This window comes from Salmo salar, chromosome 12 (assembly GCF_965601325.2).
Source record: "Salmo salar chromosome 12, fSalSal1, whole genome shotgun sequence".
NCBI lineage: Eukaryota > Metazoa > Chordata > Actinopteri > Salmoniformes > Salmonidae > Salmo > Salmo salar.
Genome location: NC_138302.1, coordinates 103,563,782 through 103,585,325, shown reverse-complemented (window position 1 = coordinate 103,585,325; position 21,544 = coordinate 103,563,782). Strand labels below are relative to the sequence as shown.

The 21,544-nt window shown below is 40.9% G+C and overlaps 1 protein-coding gene across 10 annotated transcripts in view; it reads left to right on the top strand.

The window, feature by feature from the left end:
* The window catches only part of LOC106566233 (plasma membrane calcium-transporting ATPase 2), a 294,986-nt gene that overhangs the window by 150,123 nt on the left and 123,319 nt on the right, over positions 1-21,544 (top strand). For all 10 annotated transcript variants that reach the window (XM_045691977.2, XM_014134115.3, XM_045691982.2 and 7 more), the window contains exon 3: positions 14,374-14,568. In XM_045691977.2, coding sequence (XP_045547933.1) covers positions 14,374-14,568 — 195 coding nt within the window. The remainder of the gene's footprint in view (positions 1-14,373; positions 14,569-21,544) is intronic.

The following is a 21,544-nucleotide window of genomic DNA, read 5'->3' as shown; positions in this document are numbered from 1 at the left end:
GTTAAATAAAGGTATAAAATATTAGATACAATACTACAAGGTCTATATCCTGACTCTATAGGTCTATATCCTGACTCTATAGGTCTATATCCTGACTCTATAGGTCTATATCCTGACTCTATAGGTCTATATCCTGACTCTATAGGTCTATATCCCGAGTCTACTACAAGGTCTATATCCTGAGTCTATAGGTCTATATCCTGACTCTATAGGTCTATATCCTGAGTCTATAGGTCTATATCCTGAGTCTATAGGTCTATATCCTGACTCTATAGGTCTATATCCGGACTCTACTACTAGGTCTACTATATCCTGACTCTATAGGTCTATATCCTGACTCTATAGGTCTATATCCTGACTCTACTACAAGGTCTATATCCTGACTATAGGTCTATATCCTGACTCTATAGGTCTATATCCTGACTCTATAGGTCTATGTCCTGACTCTATAGGTCTATATCCTGAGTCTATAGGTCTATATCCTGAGTCTACTACAAGGTCTATATCCTGACTCTATAGGTCTATATCCTGACTCTATAGGTCTATATCCCGAGTCTACTACAAGGTCTATATCCTGAGTCTATAGGTCTATATCCTGACTCTATAGGTCTATATCCTGAGTCTATAGGTCTATATCCTGACTCTATAGGTCTATATCCTGACTCTATAGGTCTATATCCTGACTCTATAGGTCTATATCCTGATTCTATAGGTCTATATCCTGAGTCTATAGGTCTATATCCTGAGTCTATAGGTCTATATCCTGACTCTATAGGTCTATATCCTGAGTCTATAGGTCTATATCCTGACTCTATAGGTCTATATCCTGACTCTATAGGTCTATATCCTGACTCTATAGGTCTATATCCTGACTCTATAGGTCTATATCCTGACTCTACGACTGACAGAGGCAGAGAGAGAAGAGAGAGAGTGAAAGTGAGAGCGAGAGAGTGGGGAAATGTGTGTGTGTGTGTGTGCGCGCTCTATCCTGTCTGGGCTGTATGGTGCATCTCGGCTCTACCAATCACTGCAGGGAATGCTCCCCACGGCTACGAGCAGAGGAGACTCTCGGCGTGTGAGCGTGTGTGTGATGCTCTGGTGCTGTGTGTGTGTTTTTGCGTGACGCTGTGAGACATCAATGAGCTTCTCTCCTCTCACACAGAGGGAGACAATTAAAACAGAATGCTTAATAAGTATATATATATATATCTGTAGTCTGTTCTATTTGGAACCCGGACGGGAGGGCATTCTAAGGTTCTAACATTCTCCCTCTCTTTCTGTCTCACTCTCTCCCTTTCCCCTCCTCTCTCTATCCTTCCCCCTCTCTTTCTCTCTCTCTCTCGCTCTCTCCTTCCCTCCCCCTTCTCTCTCCCTTTCCCCTCCTCTCTCTATCCTTCCCCCTCTCTTTCTCTCTCTCTCTCTCTCGCTCTCTCCTTCCCTCCCTCCCACTCTCTCTCCTTCCACCTCTCTCTCCTTCCCTCCCCCTTCTCTCTCCCTCCCTCCCCTCTCTCTCCTCCCCCCCCCTCCCACTCTCTCTCCCTCCCCCTTTCTCCCCCCTAGTCTCCCCCCCAGTCTCTCTCTCTCTCTCTCTAACTGGTCTTTATCTGTTGTTATCAGCATCAGTTATCACCGACAGAGAGTTCAGAGAGTTGATAACGACAGACGATGTGTCTGATTTTATTAGGATCTCTTTCAGTCCTCATTTGAGCTAATGTTCCAAGAGTCCTTTAACATTCAAATACATTTGATAATACAATCACATTTTCATATATATATATATAAAACACAGTGTTACACACAACAGACATACCACTCTACCGTAGTGACCAGATAAATACTATGGCAGTCTGTTCAGATAGATTGGTTCCTTCATCTACCATGGTCCTGCACAACCTTCCAATGTAGTATATTTAAATACTTCTAAAGTATTGTATGAATGTATATATTGAAACGTTTCTGGTTTTCTCAAGATAAATTATTCCATTTATTTTATTTTGCTCTAAAACAAAATCTTATTTCCCCTGTTTCTCTTTTCTGTCTGGATAATACATACAGTGGGGAGAACAAGTATTTGATACACTGCCAATTTTGCAGGTTTTCCTACTTACAAAGCATGTAGAGGTCTGTCATTTTTATCATAGGTACACTTCAACTGTGAGAGACGGAATCTAAAACAAAAATCCAGAAAATCACATTGTATGATTTTTAAGTCATTAATTTGCATTTTATTGCATGACATAAGTATTTGATCACCTACCAACCAGTAAGAATTCCGGCTCTCACAGACCTGTTAGTTTTTCTTTAAGAAGCCCTCCTGTTCTCCACTCATTACCTGTATTAACTGCACCTGTTTGAACTCGTTACCTGTATAAAAGACACCTGCAACATCGGCAGTGTATCAAATACTTGTTCTCCCCACTGTAGATGGTGGACAATTTATTCCTAGTATTATCTGAATGTCTGTCTCTTACCAAGTGAATACTGTTGTGAATAGAGTTAGGCCGTTTTAAATGGTGTACATTGTGAAATAAAATAAACATGTTTGTTTTTTTTTGTTATCTTGTTGATTTATGAGCAACCAAGAGCATTGAGCATGACTACAACAGAAAACCCATATCTCCACCTTAAAACAATCCTTGCTGCTTTGTTCTGTTCAATCTGCAGCCTCCTAATTTAATATGCTGATGCATGTCCCCAGACCTCAGAACAGTAGTTTACCTGACTATCAATTAAGGTTTGGGTTGTTTGACCTCAGAACAGTAGTTTACCTGACTATCAATTAAGGTTTGGGTTGTTTGACCTCAGAACAGTAGTTTACCTGACTATCAATTAAGGTTTGGGTTGTTTGACCTCAGAACAGTAGTTTACCTGACTATCAATTAAGGTTTGGGTTGTTTGACCTCAGAACAGTAGTTTACCTGACTATCAATTAAGGTTTGGGTTGTTTGACCTCAGAACAGTAGTTTACCTGACTATCAATTAAGGCTTGGGTTGTTTGACCTCAGAACAGTAGTTTACCTGACTATCAATTAAGGTTTGGGTTGTTTGACCTCAGAACAGTAGTTTACCTGACTATCAATTAAGGTTTGGGTTGTTTGACCTCAGAACAGTAGTTTACCTGACTATCAATTAAGGTTTGGGTTGTTTGACCTCAGAACAGTAGTTTACCTGACTATCAATTAAGGCTTGGGTTGTTTGACCTCAGAACAGTAGTTTACCTGACTATCAATTAAGGTTTGGGTTGTTTGACCTCAGAACAGTAGTTTACCTGACTATCAATTAAGGTTTGGGTTGTTTGACCTCAGAACAGTAGTTTACCTGACTATCAATTAAGGTTTGGGTTGTTTGACCTCAGAACAGTAGTTTACCTGACTATCAATTAAGGTTTGGGTTGTTTGACCTCAGAACAGTAGTTTACCTGACTATCAATTAAGGCTTGGGTTGTTTGCCCACAGAATCTTTCCCGGTAAATATTTAAGCTACCCGTCTGATCAGACATGCAGTTTTGATAATTTTCTTACATAGATGATTTATTTGAGATGACCATGATAAGCAGTTGTCTAGCTGCACCCCCTACTAGTGTGGTTTCTGACACTTCCTCAATTTGCCTTTTCCTAGTGGAACAGACCAACATAACCTTGGTTTTCTTAGCGTTCAAAACTACTTTGTTCTGGCAAACCCACTCCCTGATATTTCCCAGATCTACTTGTAGAGCTTGCTGTTCCTGTTGAATCCATTGTATAAATTGTAGTATCAAATGTAAATATAGTAGCATGAGCCTCATATAAGGCATAAGGAAGGTTGTTGGTATACCGTACCAGTCAAAGTTTGGACACACCTACTCATTCAAGGGTTTTTCTTTATTTTTTACTATATTCTACAATGTAGAATAATAGTGAAGACATCAAAACTATGAAATAACACATATGGAATCATGTAGTAACCAAAAAAGTGTTAAACAAATAAAAATATATTTAATATTTGTAACGGCTGTCTGTGGAAGTAGACCAAGGTGCAGCAGAGGATGTGTTCATCATTAGAATTTTAATAGAACAACGTGAACACTATACAAAAAACACAAGAAAACTGACAGCCAAAACAGTCCTGTCAGGTGCAAACACTAACAGAAACAATTACCCACAAAACCCAAAGGAAAAACATGCTCCTTATGTGTGACTCCCAATCAGCAACAACGAGCTTCAGCTGTGCCTGATTGGGAGCCACACACGGCCCAAAACAAAGAAATACAAAAACATAGAAAAAGGAACATAGAACGCCCACCCAATGTAACACCCTGTCCTAACCAAAATAAAGAACAAAAACCCCTCTCTATGGCCAGGGCGTTACAATATTTGAGATTCTTCAAAGTAGCCACCCTTTGCCTTGATAACAGCTTTGCACACTTTTGGCATTCTCTCAACCAGCGTCATGAGGTAGTCACCTGGAATGCATTTCAATTAACAGATGTGACTTATGATAGCTCTATTTGATAAAAGACCAAGTCCATATTATGGCAAGAACAGCTCAGATAAGCAAAGAGAAACGGCAGTCTATCATTAATTTAAAACATGAAGGTCAGTCAATACGAACAATTTCAAGAACTTCTAAAGTTTCTTCAAGTGCAGTTTCAAAAACCATCAAGCGCTATGATGAAACTGTCTCTCATGAGAACCGCCACAGGAAAGGAAGACCCAGAGTTACCTCTGCTGCAGAGGATAAGTTCACTAGAGTTACCAGCCTCAGAAACTGCAGCCCAAGTAACAGACACATGATTGGTCAACTATTGGCAAGAGTAATGGGTCTTTGCAGTCTTTCGGGATTGGACACAGTTTAGCAATGCTTCCATACATTTGGAAAATGCCCCTGTTCCAGTGACCAATTAAATATGTATTTCAGTGGAGCTGCAATCTGGGGAGCAGCGTAGAAAAGTATTTTCTTACTCCATAAGATCGTAACCTGTAGATTTACCATTGGATAATGACTTCAATAGGTTTAAAACCTCCTCTACTGACACTATTTGTAGACTAAAAGAGCAGATCTTGTTTCTCATAATATGATCATCAATCCATTGGACAATAGCTTGTCTGGAAGAATGGGTGTTTACATTATCTCTCAGTAAATTAGTTTTGCTTTGTATAAAAAAAAAAAAATAATCTGAAAAATGATTGGTAATATCAGCTGGTTTTGTTATTGTTCTTCTGTCAACCTCCACACTAGATGGGTATGATGAGATAGATGTACCAAGTAAGTCCTTCACTATATTCCAGACCTTTTTTTTTTTTACAATCAATGAGGAATTCAATAAATCCTGATTTAAATCATCCTTTAGATAAATCCCAGGGTACATCAGTCAAATCATTCAGACATTTCTCTTGACCACAATCCTTGGGGGGTTTCTTTGGAACCTTGGTGTTCATGGTTACGGTCATACTATTATGGTCTGTCCAGCCCACTGGCATTGACCAGGCCTTTGAGCCTTTGAGCATTGCAATGGTATATTACAGGAGATCAGATCAATGCACGTGTCTGAATGGTGACCCAACTTATTTGATGATCTAGTAGTGTCATTAACCATTTGTTTCAAACCACAGCTCTCAGCATATCTCAATAATTTAACAAGTGGTGTAAAAAGTACTCAATTGTCATACTTGAGTAAAAGTAAAGATACCTTAATAGAAAATGACTCAAGTAAAAGTGAAAGCCACCCAGTAAAATACTACTTGAGTAAAAGTCTAAAAGTAGTTTGTTTTAAATATACTGAAGTGTCAAAAGTAAATGTAATTTCTAAAATGTACTTAAGTATCAAAAATAAAAGCATGAATCCTTTCAAGTTCCTTATATTAAGTAAACCAGACGTCACAATTTGTATTTAATTATTATTGACGGATAGCCAGGGCCATACCCTAACACTCAGATATAATTTACAAACAAAGCATGTGTGTTTAGTGAGTCCTCCAGATCAGAGGCAGTAGGGATGACCAGGGATGTTCTCTGTTTAGTGAGTCCTCCAGATCAGAGGCAGTAGGGACGACCAGGGATGTTCTCTGTTTAGTGAGTCCTCCAGATCAGAGGCAGTAGGGATGACCAGGGATGTTCTCTGTTTAGTGAGTCCTCCAGATCAGAGGCAGTAGGGATGACCAGGGATGTTCTCTGTTTAGTGAGTCCTCCAGATCAGAGGCAGTAGGGATGACCAGGGATGTTCTCTGTTTAGTGAGTCTACCAGATCAGAGGCAGTAGGGATGACCAGGGATGTTCTCTGTTTAGTGAGTCCACCAGATCAGAGGCAGTAGAGATGACATGGGATGTTCTCTGTTTAGTGAGTCCTCCAGATCAGAGGCAGTAGGGATGACCAGGGATGTTCTCTGTTTAGTGAGTCCTCCAGATCAGAGGCAGTAGGGACGACCAGGGATGTTCTCTGTTTAGTGAGTCCTCCAGATCAGAGGCAGTAGAGATGACCAGGGATGTTCTCTGTTTAGTGAGTCTACCAGATCAGAGGCAGTAGGGATGACCAGGGATGTTCTCTGTTTAGTGAGTCCACCAGATCAGAGGCAGTAGAGATGACATGGGATGTTCTCTGTTTAGTGAGTCCTCCAGATCAGAGGCAGTAGGGATGACCAGGGATGTTCTCTGTTTAGTGAGTCCTCCAGATCAGAGGCAGTAGGGAGGACCAGGGATGTTCTCTTGATAAGTGTGGGAATTGTCAAAATGTAACGAGTACTTTTTGTTGTCATGGAAAATGCATGGAGTAAAAAGTACATTATTTTCTTTAGGAAGGTATTGAAGTAAAAGTAAAAGTTTCCAAAAATATAAATAGTAAAGTGAAGTACAGATACCCCCCCAAAAAACTACTGAAGTAGTATTTTAAAGTATTTTTACTTAAGTACTTTACACCCCTGTAATTTAGTAATATTTTAATTATTCTGATCCTTTCCCTTTAAATTATAATCCCCCAAGATAAATACATCTCTGTTACTGTCTGTGGCCTGGTCAAATCCAGTACATAAGTCATCCACATAACACACCTTACATTTACATTTACATTTAAGTCATTTAGCAGACGCTCTTATCCAGAGCGACTTACAAATTGGTGCATTCACCTCATGATATCCAGTGGAACAACCACTTTACAATAGTGCATCTAAATCTTTTAAGGGGGGGGGGGTTAGAAGGATGACATACATTAAGTTCATCCCGAATGTACAACACTACACCATCACTATTCTCTCATCCTGTCCTTTCTTATTAAGTAGACTATATCAGCAGCATGTTAAACTTGCCCATCATTAATGGATGCATCCAAATGTATTTTTTTTTTTTCGGGTTAAAGCTAAAATATGAATATTATTCATGTTGACCAAGTTAAATAATAACCTCATGTATTTTGTTAGGAAGGCTAGATCCCATTAACCTGAGCTATATGCAGCCCTTTTCCTTCTTGTCAAGCGGAGATCAATAGAGCACGTATTGGTCATAGTTGAAGTCACGTGTGTTTAGATAATGAGGTAACTCTCAGGTTGTGTCAGGTCCTTTTTTTGTATTTCGTTTTTATTTATTTAACCTTTATTTAACTAGGCAAGTCAGTTACGAACAAATTCTTATTTACAATCACTGACTACCGGTCCCGGGTGGCTCAGTTGGTAGAGCATGGTGTTTGCAATGCCAGGGTTGTGGGTTCGAGTCCCACGGGGGACCAGTATGGAAAGAAGAAAAAAAAAGAAGGAAAAAAAATGTATGAGATGTATTGTACTACTGTAAGTTGCTCTGGATAAGAGTGTCTGCTAAATGACTAAAATGTTATGTAAATGTACTGGGGAACAGTGGGTTAATTAACTGCTTTGTTCAGGGGCAAAATGACAGATTTTTACCCTTTGCCAGCTCGGGGATTCGGTCCAGCAACCTTTTCGGTTACCTGCCCAACGCTCTAACCACTAGACTACCTGCCGGCACCGTCATTCAGTAGAGAGGCAAACACACCGCTGGTGTTGAAACCCTGAGATGGAAATATCTGTTGTGTTTTCACTGATGATGCTTCCACTGGATACAATCCTCTTAGGTAATGTGATGTATAGCTGACGATTGGACCACTAGCACAGTAATAACCACCCTATTCCTGTGTTGACACCTACCTAGTTGTGGTTTGTCCTAGTGGCAGTTAATCATAATCATAATCACATAACCATTATATTCTATGACCCACTGGTCAGTATTGCTGCTGCAGTCTGATAACTCATAATAACACCACCAGTTAATCACTGCAGTCTGATAACTCTCATAATGACACCACCAGTTAATCACTGCAGTCTGATAACTCTCATAATGACACCACCAGTTAATCACTGCAGTCTGATAACTCTCATAATAACACCACCAGTTAATCACTGCAGTCTGATAACTCTCATAATGACACCACCAGTTAATCACTGCAGTCTGATAACTCTCATAATGACACCACCAGTTAATCACTGCAGTCTGATAACTCTCACAATAACACCACCAAATAGACAGAGAGGGAAAGGGAGACTAAGGGGGAGAGAGGAAGATATGGAGATAAGAGGCAGACCGGGAAGTTAATTATTCAAAGAAATTAATAGAAACGTTTAATTATTAAACCCAGAGGAAAAACAAGAACAACTCATGACCAATTAAATCGGTATCATTAAGCAGTAACACATTATTACAACTACTACTATTACTATTATTATTATTATTACTATTATAATAATAATACATCTTATTATGTTATTGGTACTCCAAATAGTAGTGGTATGTTAGTAGGTGTGATGGTAACAGTAGTAGTTTAATGATGGGGGTGATGGTGGTGGTATCAGTAGTAGTAGTAGTGGTAGCTGTAGTAATGTTGACGGTGTTTGTAGTTCTGATGTAGTGGTGAAGTTGACAGTTAGTTATAGTTATAGTAGGTAGAGATATTAGAGGTATAAATGATACTAGTGGTAATGGTAGTAGAGATATTAGAGGTATAAATGATACTAGTGGTAATGGTAGTAGAGATATTAGAGGTATAAATGATACTAGTGGTAATGCTGTTAGTGGAGATATTAGAGGTATAAATGATACTAGTGGTAATGGTAGTAGAGATATTAGAGGTATAAATGATACTAGTGGTAATGGTAGTAGAGATATTAGAGGTATAAATGATACTAGTGGTAATGGTAGTAGAGATATTAGAGGTATAAATGATACTAGTGGTAATGGTAGTAGAGATATTAGAGGTATAAATGATACTAGTGATAATGGTAGTAGAGATATTAGAGGTATAAATGATACTAGTGGTAATGGTAGTAGAGATATTAGAGCTATAAATGATACTAGTGGTAATGGTAGTAGAGATATTAGAGGTATAAATGATACTAGTGGTAATGGTAGTAGAGATATTAGAGGTATAAATGATACTAGTGGTAATGGTAGTAGAGATATTAGAGCTATAAATGATACTAGTGGTAATGGTAGTAGAGATATTAGAGGTATAAATGATACTAGTGGTAATGGTAGTAGAGATATTAGAGGTATAAATGATACTAGTGGTAATGGTAGTAGAGATATTAGAGGTATAAATGATACTAGTGATAATGGTAGTAGAGATATTAGAGGTATAAATGATACTAGTGGTAATGGTAGTAGAGATATTAGAGGTATAAATGATACTAGTGGTAATGGTAGTAGAGATATTAGAGGTATAAATGATACTAGTGGTAATGGTAGTAGAGATATTAGAGGTATAAATGATACTAGTGGTAATGGTAGTAGAGATATTAGAGGTATAAATGATACTAGTGGTAATGGTAGTAGAGATATTAGAGGTATAAATACTACTAGTGGTAATGGTAGTAGTAGAAATATTAGAGGTATAAATGATACTAGTGGTAATGGTAGTAGAGATATTAGAGGTATAAATGATACTAGTGGTAATGGTAGTAGAGATATTAGAGGTATAAATGATACTAGTGGTAATGGTAGTAGAGATATTAGAGGTATAAATGATACTAGTGGTAATGGTAGTAGAGATATTAGAGGTATAAATGATACTAGTGGTAATGGTGGTAGTAGAGATATTAGAGGTATAAATGATACTAGTGGTAATGGTAGTAGAGATATTAGAGCTATAAATGATACTAGTGGTAATGGTAGTAGAGATATTAGAGGTATAAATGATACTAGTGATAATGGTAGTAGAGATATTAGAGGTATAAATACTACTAGTGGTAATGGTAGTAGAGATATTAGAGGTATAAATGATACTAGTGGTAATGGTGGTAGTAGAGATATTAGAGCTATAAATGATACTAGTGATAATGGTAGTAGAGATATTAGAGGTATAAATGATACTAGTGGTAATGGTAGTAGAGATATTAGAGGTATAAATGATACTAGTGGTAACGGTAGTAGAGATATTAGAGCTATAAATGATACTAGTGGTAATGGTAGTAGAGATATTAGAGGTATAAATACTACTAGTGGTAATGGTAGTAGAGATATTAGAGGTATAAATGATACTAGTGGTAACGGTAGTAGAGATATTAGAGCTATAAATGATACTAGTGGTAATGGTAGTAGAGATATTAGAGGTATAAATGATACTAGTGGTAATGGTAGTAGAGATATTAGAGGTATAAATGATACTAGTGGTAATGGTAGTAGAGATATTAGAGGTATAAATGATACTAGTGGTAATGGTGGTAGTAGAGATATTAGAGGTATAAATGATACTAGTGGTAGGGATAGTTGTAGTATTAGTGTTAATTTATTTTTTAATTTAATTTTATTTCAACTTTATTTAACCAGGTAGGCTAGTTGAGAACAAGTTCTCATTTGCAACTGCGACCTGGCCAAGATAAAGCAAAGCAATGTGACACAAACAACAACACAGAGATACACATGGAATAAACAACAACACAGGGTTGTATGAGTTGTAGTTGTGGTAGAATTTATTTTAGTAGTAATAATAGTAGCATGTTCATTTTCCATGTTTATCCTTTAATCTTCCGTATTATTTATTATATTTTGTATTACAATGTTTTTATTGTCTTGTTGTTATTTCTATTATGTATTTATTTGTACAATTACGTTTTTATTATCACTATTTGTACCCATTGATTTTCATGTAAAAAAAAAACTGCTTGAATTTGAGAGAGAGAGAGAGAGAGAGAGACGGGGAGGGAGAGGTACAGAGGAAGAGATAAAAAGAGGAGAAAAAGGTAAAGAGAGAGAGGGAGAGGAAGAGATGAGAGGGGAGAGGAGAAAGACCAAGATCACGTCAAATCAAATTTTATTCGTCACATGCTTCGTTAACAACAGATGTAGACTAACAGTGAAATGCTTACGGGCCCTTACCAACAACGCAAAGAGAAAGAGAATAGATAAATAATAGAAAAGTAATAACACGTAATAGTAATAATAAATACATAATCACATAGGTGTTCCTCTTAACCAGGTGGGAAAAGGCAGCATGGATTGCAATAGAGATTGCATCATCTGTGGGGCGGTATGCGGTATGCGATTTGGAGTGGGTCCAGAGTGTCTGGGTTGATGGTGTTGATGTGAGCCATGACCAGCATTTCATGGCTACAGACGTGAGTGCTACGGGGCGATAGTCATTTAGACAGGTTACCTTGGCGTTCTTAGGCACAGGGACTACGGTGGTCTGCTTGAAACATGTTGGTATTACAGACTGGGTCAGGGACAGGTTGAACATGTCAGTGAAGACACTTGAGAGCTGGTTAGAGCAAGCTCTGAGTACGCGTCCTGGTAACCCATGTTGACGCTTCTGGTTGGGATATGTACGTAAGGTCACTGTGGTGGATGACGTCGTCGATGTACTTATTAATGAAGCCAGTGACTGATGTAGTAAACTCCTCAATGCCATTGGAAGAATCCCAGAACATATTCCAGTCTGTGCTAGCGAAACAGTCCTGTAGTTTAGCATCCGCTTCCTGTTTGAGTTTTTGTTTGCAAGCAGAAATCAGGAGGATAGAGTTATGGTCAGATATGCCAAATGGAGGGCAGGGGAAAGCTTTGTATGTGTCTCTGTGTGTGGAGTAAAGGTGGTCTAGAGTTTTTTTTTCCCCCTCTTGTTGCACATTTAACATGCTGATAGAAATTTGGTAAAACGGATGTAAGTTTCCCTGCATTGAAGTCCCCGGCTACTAGGAGCGCCGTAAATTTAAAGTAAACAAGTAAATTTGATCTACAGTTTTGTCACCTCTAGTTGCACAGGTGACCTGCTGGTAGAAATGTTACTGCATTCAAATCATAGGCCACTAGGAGCGCTGCTTGTTGAGTGCGGTCTTAGTGTCAGCATCAGGTTGTGGTGGTCAATAGACAGCTAAGAAAAATATAGATGAAAACTCTCTCGGGAAATAGTGTGGTCTACAGCTTATCATGAAGGTGTTCTATCACAGGTGAGCAGAACCTCGAACCTTCCCTAATATTAGAGATTGTGCACTAGCTGTTGTTAACAAAGATGCACACACACCTCCCCCTTAACCTTACCTTATCCAACACTGCTGTATGGTCTTAACGATACATAGAAAAAGCCAGATGGATGTAGATCATCCATGTCCTTGTTCAGCCACGACTCTGAGAAACATACAGAAACATATTTACATTTTACATTTAAGTCATTTAGCAGACGCTCTTAACCAGAGCGACTTACAAATTGGTGCATTCACCTTATGATATCCAGTGGAACAACCACTTTACAATAGTGCATCTAAATCTTTTAAGGGGGGGGGGGGTTAGAAGGATTACTTTATCCTATCCTAGATATTCCTTAAAGAGGTGGGGTTTCAGGTGTCTCCGGAAGGTGGTGATTGACTCCGCTGTCCTGGCGTCGTGAGGGAGCATGTTCCACCATTGGGGTGCCAGAGCAGCGAACAGTTTTAACTGGGCTGAGCGGGAACTGTGCTTCCTCAGAGGTAGGGGGGCCAGCAGGCCAGAGGTGGATGAACGCAGTGCCCTTGTTTGGGTGTAGGGCCTGATCAGAGCCTGAAGGTATGGAGGTGCCGTTCCCTTCACAGCTCCGTAGGCAATCACCATGGTCTTATATATATTATTACAGTTTTTTCAGTTCGCATTGAAAAGGAGCTTGTCCAGTTTGTTGTCCAGTGCGTTTGCCAATGGAATGGAGGGTAGAGTTGGATTATTTATTTGCTGATGTAGTTTCATCTCTGGGATCAGGACCTGGTCCAGTATCTGGGATCGGGGCCTGGTCCAGTATCTGGGATCGGGGCCCGGTCCAGTCTCTGGGATCGGGGCCCGGTCCAGTCTCTGGGATCGGGGCCCGGTCCAGTCTCTGGGATCGGGGCCCGGTCCAGTCTCTGGGATCGGGGCCCGGTCCAGTATCTGGGATCGGGGCCCGGTCCAGTCTCTGGGATCGGGGCCCGGTCCAGTCTCTGGGATCGGGGCCCGGTCCAGTCTCTGGGATCGGGGCCCGGTCCAGTATCTGGGATCGGGGCCCGGTCCAGTATCTGGGCCCGGTCCGGGGTGAGCAGTATGTCCTGCACCCCCGACACCTTGAAGTAGAAATCTTATTCCAAATCAAGGTTAGTGATCGCTGTGCTGATGTCCAGAAGTTATTTGCGGTCATAGGAAACGATGCTGGAAACATTATGTACAAAAAAAATGTTAAGATCAGCGCAAATAATCGCAGTAAGCATCAGGATTGGTCAGGAGAGTACAAGGTCAGCTATCCATTGCAGCGCCATTCAGAGAGAGAGAGAGGAGAGAGAGAGAGAGGAGAGAGAGAGAGAGAGAGAGAGACAGCGAGAGAGAGAGACAGCGAGAGAGAGAGAGAGAGAGAGAGAGAGAGAGAGAGAAAGAGAGAGAGAGACAGCGAGAGAGAGAGAGAGAGAGAGAGAGAGAGAGAGAGAAAGAGAGAGAGGAGAGAGAGAGAGAGAGACAGCGAGAGAGAGAGACAGCGAGAGAGAGAGAGAGAGAGAGAGAGAGAGAGAGAGAGAGAGAGAGAGAGAGACAGCGAGAGAGAGAGACAGCGAGAGAGAGAGAGAGAGACAGCGAGAGAGAGAGACAGCGAGAGAGAGAGAGAGAGAGAGAGAGAGAGAGAGAGAGAGAGCAGCGAGAGAGAGAGAGACAGCGAGAGAGAGAGAGACAGCGAGAGAGAGAGAGAGAGAGAGAGAGAAGAGAGAGAGAGAGAGAGAAGAGAGAGAGAGAGAGAGAGAGAGAGAGAGGGAGAGAGAGAGAGGGAGAGAGAGAGAGAGAGAGAAAGAGAGAATAGGACGTTTGATGTTTGAAAACAGAACAGGTTTAATCAGGTGGTCTTTCCCTCATTTCCTCTATTAAAACACCAAACTAAACGACCAATCAGGATTCTTTCTCACTGCCTTTTCTTTCTCCCAACAGGCTTAACAGGAGATGACCTAGATAAGAGGAAAGAAGTGTTTGGGGAAAACCTTATACCTCCAAAGAAGCCAAAAACCTTCCTCCAGTTAGTATGGGAAGCTCTGCAGGACGTGACTCTGATCATCCTGGAGGTGGCTGCCTTGATATCTCTGGGACTGTCCTTCTATCAGCCTCCGGGAGGGGACAGCGGAGAGTGTGAGTACTGAGACGCGTACATATGCACACGTGGAGATATATGTACACATACTATCCTATTGTGTTAAATCTAAAGGTAATATTTGGTGAATTTCAACTAAGGACTTAACCTGGTGTTTTACCATAAAGGCCCAGACTTTAGTGTTTCAAATCAAATCAAGTTTTATTGGTGACGTGGTTAGGAGATGTTATTGCGAGTGTAGCGAAATGCTTGTGCTTCTGGAATCTAACAATTTCACTAAAACTACCTAATACACACAAATCTAAGTAAAGGAATGGAATAAGAATATATACATATAAATATATGGATGAGCAATGGCAGAGCGGCATAGGCAAGATGCAATAGATGTTATAAAATACATTATATACGTATGAGATGAGTAATGCAAGATATGTTAACATTATTAAAGTCACTAGTGTTCCATTTATTAAAGTGGCCAATGATTTCAAGTCTGTATGTAGGCAGCAGCCTCTCTGTGTTAGTGATGGCTGTTTAACAGTCTGATGGCCTTGAGATAGAACCTATGTTTCAGTCTCTCGGTCCCAGCTGGCTGTATGGATGGGGACAGTATATCCAGAGAGAGCCATGATTACACGAAACAGAGTATGTTACAGTCCCTGATATCTATCTGGAAGGAGATCCTCGCCCTGAGCTCATCTACTTCATTGTCCAGCGACTGAACATTAGCGAGTAGTATACTTGGAAGCGGTGCATGGTGTGCACGCCTCCTGCTTCGGACTAAAAGTACACTCCGAATAGCTCTTTTCCGCCGACGGTGTATTGGAGCAGCCTCTGGGATGAGTTAAATCGCCTTAAAAGATAAGAACAAAGGATACAATTCAGGAAAGTCAAAATGCTGGTGAGTTACTGCTTTTCTGATAACCAAAAGTTATTTTCCGTCTGTATGTAATAATGCAAAGAACATTCCGGGCTAATAACAGTAAAAAAAAAATACTGCAAAGGAGACTGAAACGAGGCGTCTATGTACATCGGCACCATCTTATGAAGAGGCGTCATCTGCTTTTCCCAGCATTTTCTGAGCCTAAACTGACGCACCTTCAACAACACATAACACCTCATATAATTCTGTCCAAAAACAAAAGAACATTTCTCTTACCAAGTGGCATAAAGGCTATTTATGCGAATTTGACTTAATCCTGCCTAATTGGCGGGCTGGTGCTGGTCACAATGTTTATGTAGGCTCTAGTGTTATATTTTGGAAACTGTGTTTCCATAGCTAGGGCTAACACTGAGCACTTGTGAAGAGCAGAATTAACAACCTCTGCATCATCAAGACTGTTGCTTTGTGAGAAGGTGTTAACTGTGGTAGGTGTTACCCCATGTTCACAGTTAGCCATTGTTATATAAATGCAAGCTGAAAAATACATGTCCTGGCTTTGGCCCCAAGTGAGAGCAGGTCCACTGAGACTCTGGAGCCGGGCTTTGGAGGTGGAAACAAACTATCGCCCTGTAACACTTACAGTGAGGGAAAAAAGTATTTGATCCCCTGCTGATTTTGTACGTTTGCCCACTGACAAAGAAATGATCAGTCTATAATTTTAATGGTAGGTTTATTTGAACAGTGAGAGACAGAATAACAACAACAAAAATCCAGAAAAATGCATGTAAAAAATGTTATAAAATGATTTGCATTTCAATGAGGGAAATAAGTATTTGACCCCTCTGCAAAACATGACTTAGTACTTGGTGGCAAAACCCTTGTTGGCAATCACAGAGGTCAGACGTTTCTTGTAGTTGGCCACCAGGTTTGCACATATCTCAGGAGGGATTTTGTCCCACTCCTCTTTGCAGATCTTCTCCAAGTCATTAAGGTTTCGAGGCTGACGTTTGGCAACTCGAACCTTCAGCTCCCTCCACAGATTTTCTATGGGATTAAGGTCTGGAGACTGGCTTGGCCACTCCAGGACCTTAACCTCTCTAGGGTAGGGGGCAGTATTTTCACATCCAGATAAAAAACGTACCCAATTTAATCTGGTTATTACTACTGCCCAGAAACTAGAATATGCATATAATTGTTTGATTTGGATAGAAAACACCCTACAGTTTCTAAAACTGTTTGAATGGTGTCTGTGAGTATAACAGAACTCATATGGCAGGCAAAAACCTGAGAAGATTCTGTACAGGAAGTGCCCTCTCTGAGAATTTCTTGGCCTTCTACACTCTCTTTATTGAAAACAAAGGATCTCTGCTGTAACGTGACACTTTCTGAGGCTCCCATAGGCTCCCAGAAGGCGGCAGAACGTTGAACGATGACTTTGCAGCCCATGGCTGAAAAACAGTAGCGCATTTGGTAAGTGGTCGATCTGAGAACAATGAGACGGGTGCGCGCGTGCACGTGAAGAGTCCATTTTAGATTTTGAGTCTTTGAACGGAAAGGACGTCTCCCGGTCGGAATATTATTGCTTTTTTACGAGAAAAATCGCATAAAAATTGATTTTGTACAGCGTTTGACATGCTTCGAAGTACGGTAATGGAATATTTTGATTTTTTTTGTCACGATACGCGTCCGCACGTCACCGTTCGGATAGTGTCTTGAACGCAAGAACAAAACAGAGGATATTTGAACATAACTATGGATTATTTTGAACCAAAACAACATTTGTGGATGAAGTAGAAGTCCTGGGAGTGCATTCTGACGAAGAACAGCAAAGGTTATCCAATTTTTCTTATAGTAAATCTGAGTTTGGTGAGTGCCAAACTTGGTGGGTGTCAAAATAGCTAGCCCATGATGGCGAGCTATCTACTCAGAATATTGCAATATGTGCTTTTGCCGAAAAGCTATTTTAAAATCGGACACCGCGATTGCATAAAGGAGTTCTGTATCTATAATTCTTAAAATAATTGTTATGTTTTTTGTGAACGTTTATCGGGAGTAATTTAGTAAATTCACCGGAAGTTTGCGGTGGGTATGCTAGTTCTGAACGTCACATGCTAATGTAAAAAGCTGGTTTTTGATATAAATATGAACTTGATTGAACAAAACATGCATGTATTGTATAACATAATGTCCTAGGAGTGTCATCTGATGAAGATCATCAAAGGTTAGTGCTGCATTTAGCTGTGGTTCTGGTCTTTGTGACATATATGCTTGCTTTGAAAATGGCTGTGTGATTATTTTTGGCAGGGTTCTCTCCTGACCTAATCTAATGTTTTGCTTTCGTTGTAAAGCCTTTTTGAAATCGGACAGTGTGGTTAGATTAACGAGAGTCTTGTCTTTAAAATGGTGTAAAATAGTCATATGTTTGAGAAATTGAAGTAATAGCATTTCTAAGGTATTTGAATATCGCGCCACGGGATTCCACTGGCTGTTGAGTAGGTGGGACGATTTCGTCCCACATACCCTAGAAAGGTTAATGTGCTTCTTCTTGAGCCACTCCTTTGTTGCCTTGGCCGTGTGTTTTGGGTCATTGTCATGCTGGAATTCCCATCCACGACGCATTTTCAATGCCCTGGCTGAGGGAAGGAGGTTCTCACCCAAGATTTGACGGTACATGGCCCCGTCCATCGTCCCTTTGATGCGGTGAAGTTGTCCTGTCCCCTTAGCAGAAAAACACCCCCAAAGCATAATGTTTCCACCTCCATGTTTGACGGTGGGGATGGTGTTCTTGGGGTCATAGGCAGCATTCCTCCTCCTCCAAACACGGCGAGTTGAGTTGATGCCAAAGAGCTCCATTTTGGTCTCATCTGACCACAACACTTTCACCCAGTTGTCCTCTGAAACATTCAGATGTTCATTGGCAAACTTCAGACGGGCATATATATGTGCTTTCTTGAGCAGGGGGACTGCTGCAGGATTTCAGTCCTTCACGGCATAATGTGTTACCAATTGTTTTCTTGGTGACTATGGTCCCAGCTGCCTTGAGATCATTGACAAGATCCTCCCGTGTATTTCTGGGCTGATTACTCACCGTTCTCATGATCATTGGAACTCCACGAGGTGAGATCTTGCATGGAGCCCCAGGCCGATGGAGATTGACAGTTCATTTGTGTTTCTTCCATTTGCGAATAATCACACCAACTGTTGTCACCTTCTCATCAAGCTGCTTGGCAATGGTCTTGTAGCCCATTCCAGCCTTGTGTAGGTCTACAATCTTGTCCCTGGCATCCTCGGAGAGCTCTTTGGTCTTGGCCATGGTGGAGAGTTTGGAATCTGATTGATTGATTGCTTCTGTGGACAGGTGTCTTTTATACAGGTACAAACTGAGATTAGGAGCACTCCCTTTAAGAGTGTGCTCCTAATCTCAGCTCGTTACCTGTATAAAAGACACCTGGGAGCCAGAAATCTTTCTGATTGAGAGGGGGTCAAATACTTATTTCCCTCATTAAAATGCAAATCAATTTATAACATTTTTGACATCCATTTTTCTGTATTTTTGTTGTTGTTATTCTGTCTCTCACTGTTCAAATGAACCTACCATTAAAATTATTGACTGATCACTTCTTTGTCAGTGGGCAAACGTACAAAATCAGCAGGGGATCAAATACTTTTTTCCCTCACTGTACTTCTGTCATCATGAAGTGCTTTCAGAGATTAGTCAAGGATCATATCACCTCCACCTCCCCATGACATCCTAGACCCACTTCAATTTGTGTACCGCCCCAATAGGTCCACAGACGATGCAATTGCCATCACACTACATACTGCCTTATCCCACCTGGACAAGAGGAATACCTATGTAAGAATGTTGTTCATTGACTACAGCTCAGCATTCAGCACCGTAGTTCCCTCCAAGCTCATCATTAAGCTTGAGGCCCTGGATCTCAACCCCGCCCTGTGCAATTGGGTCCTGGACTTCCTGACGGGCCACCCCTAGGTGGTGAAGGTAGGAAACAACATCTCCACTTCCCTGATTCTCAACACTGGGGCCCCACAAGGGTGCGTGCTCAGCCCCCTCCAGTACTCCCTGTTCACCCATGACTGCGTAGCCATGCACGCCTCCAACTAAATCATCAAGTTTGCAGACGACACAACAGTTGTAGGCTTGATTACCAACAACGATGAGACAGCCAATAGGGAGGAGTTGAGGGCACTCGGAGTGTGGTGTCAGGAAAACAACCTCTCACTCAACGCCAACAAAAACAGGAGATGATCGCAGACTTCAGGAAACAGCAGAGGGAGCACCTCCCCTATCCACATCGACGGGACAGCAGTGGAGAAGGTGGACATTTTTAAGTTCCTCGGCGTACACATCACTGACAAACTGAAATGGTCCACCCACACAGACAGCATGGTGATGAAGGCGCAATAGCGCCTCTTCAACTTCAGGAGGCTGAAGAAATTTGACTTGTCACCTAAATCCCTCACAAACTTTTACAGATGCACAATTGAGAGCATCCTGTCGGGCTGCATCACCGCCTGGTACGGGAACTACACCGTCCGCAACCACAGGGCTCTCCAGAGAGTGGTGCGGTCAGCCAAACACATAACCGGGAGCACACTGCCTGCCCTTCAGGACATCTACAGCACCCGATGTCACAGGAAGGTCTCAGCCACCCGAGCCACAGCCTGTTCACCCCGCTATCATCCAGAAGGCGAGGTCAGTACAGCTGCATCAAAGATGGGACAGAGAGATAGAAAAACAGCTTCTATCTCAAGGCCATCAGACTGTTAAATAGCCATCACTAGCCGCCTACCACCTGGTTACTCATCCGGGTGGTAGCCCTTAGAGGTTGCTGCACTAGAGGTTGTACATAGACATGGAACACTGAAGAGTGAAGAGGCGACTCCGGGATACTGGCCTTCTAGGCAGAGTTGCAAAGAAAAAGCCATATCTCAGACTGGCCAATAAAAAGAAAAGATTAAGATGGGTTAAAGAACACAGACACTGGACAGAGGAACTCTGCCTAGAAGGCCAGCATCCCGGAGTCGCCTCTTCACTGTTGACATTGAGACTGGTGTTTTGCAGGTACTATTTAATGAACCTGCCATTTGAGGACTTGTGAGGCATATGTTTCTAAAACTAGACACTCTAATGCACTTGTCCTCTTGCTCAGTTGTGCACCGGGGCCTACCACTCCTCTTTCTATTCTGGTTTGAGCCAGTTTGCGCTGTTCTGTGAAGGGAGTAGTACACAGCGTTGTACGAGATCTTCAGTTTCTTGGCAATTTCTCACAAGGAATAGCCTTTATTTCTCAGAACATGAATAGACTGATGAGTTTCAGAAGAAAGTGCTTTGATTCTGGCCATTTTGAGCCTGTAATCGAACCCACAATTGCTGATGCTCCAGATACTCAGCTAGTCTATAGAAGGCCAGTTTTATTGCTTCTTTAATCAGAACTACAGTTTTCAGCTGTGCTAACATAATTGAAAAAGGGTTTTCTAATGATCAATTAGCCTTTTAAAAATGATAAACTTGGATTAGCTAACATAACGTGCCATTGGAACACAGGAGTGAAAGTTGCTGATAATAGGCCTCTGTACGCCTATGTAGATATTCCATGAAAAAATCTGCCGTTTCCAGCTACAATAGTCATTTACAACATTAACAATGTCTACACTGTATTTCTGATCAATTTGATGTTATATTAATGGACACATTTTTTTGCTTTTCTATCAAAAACAAGGACATTTCTAAATGACCCCAAACTTTTGAAAGGTAGTGTACATAGACATGGAACACAGACTACTTTAATAATAGAACACTTGTCCCTTTAATAATGTTTTACTCATTTCATATATATCATACTGCATTCTAGTCAAGCCCTATTTAACTATTGCTGTACATATACTATTCTATCCTACGTATTCTACAGATATACTACAGATATATTAAATACTATCCACATACTGTCCATAATGACTATACATCCCATCACAGACATTACCAGTCAAAAGTTTGGACACACCTACTCATTCAAGGGTTTTTCTATATTTTACAATTTTCTACATTGTAGAATAATAGTGAAGACATCAAAACAATGAAATAACACATTAGTCAAAATATATTTGAGATT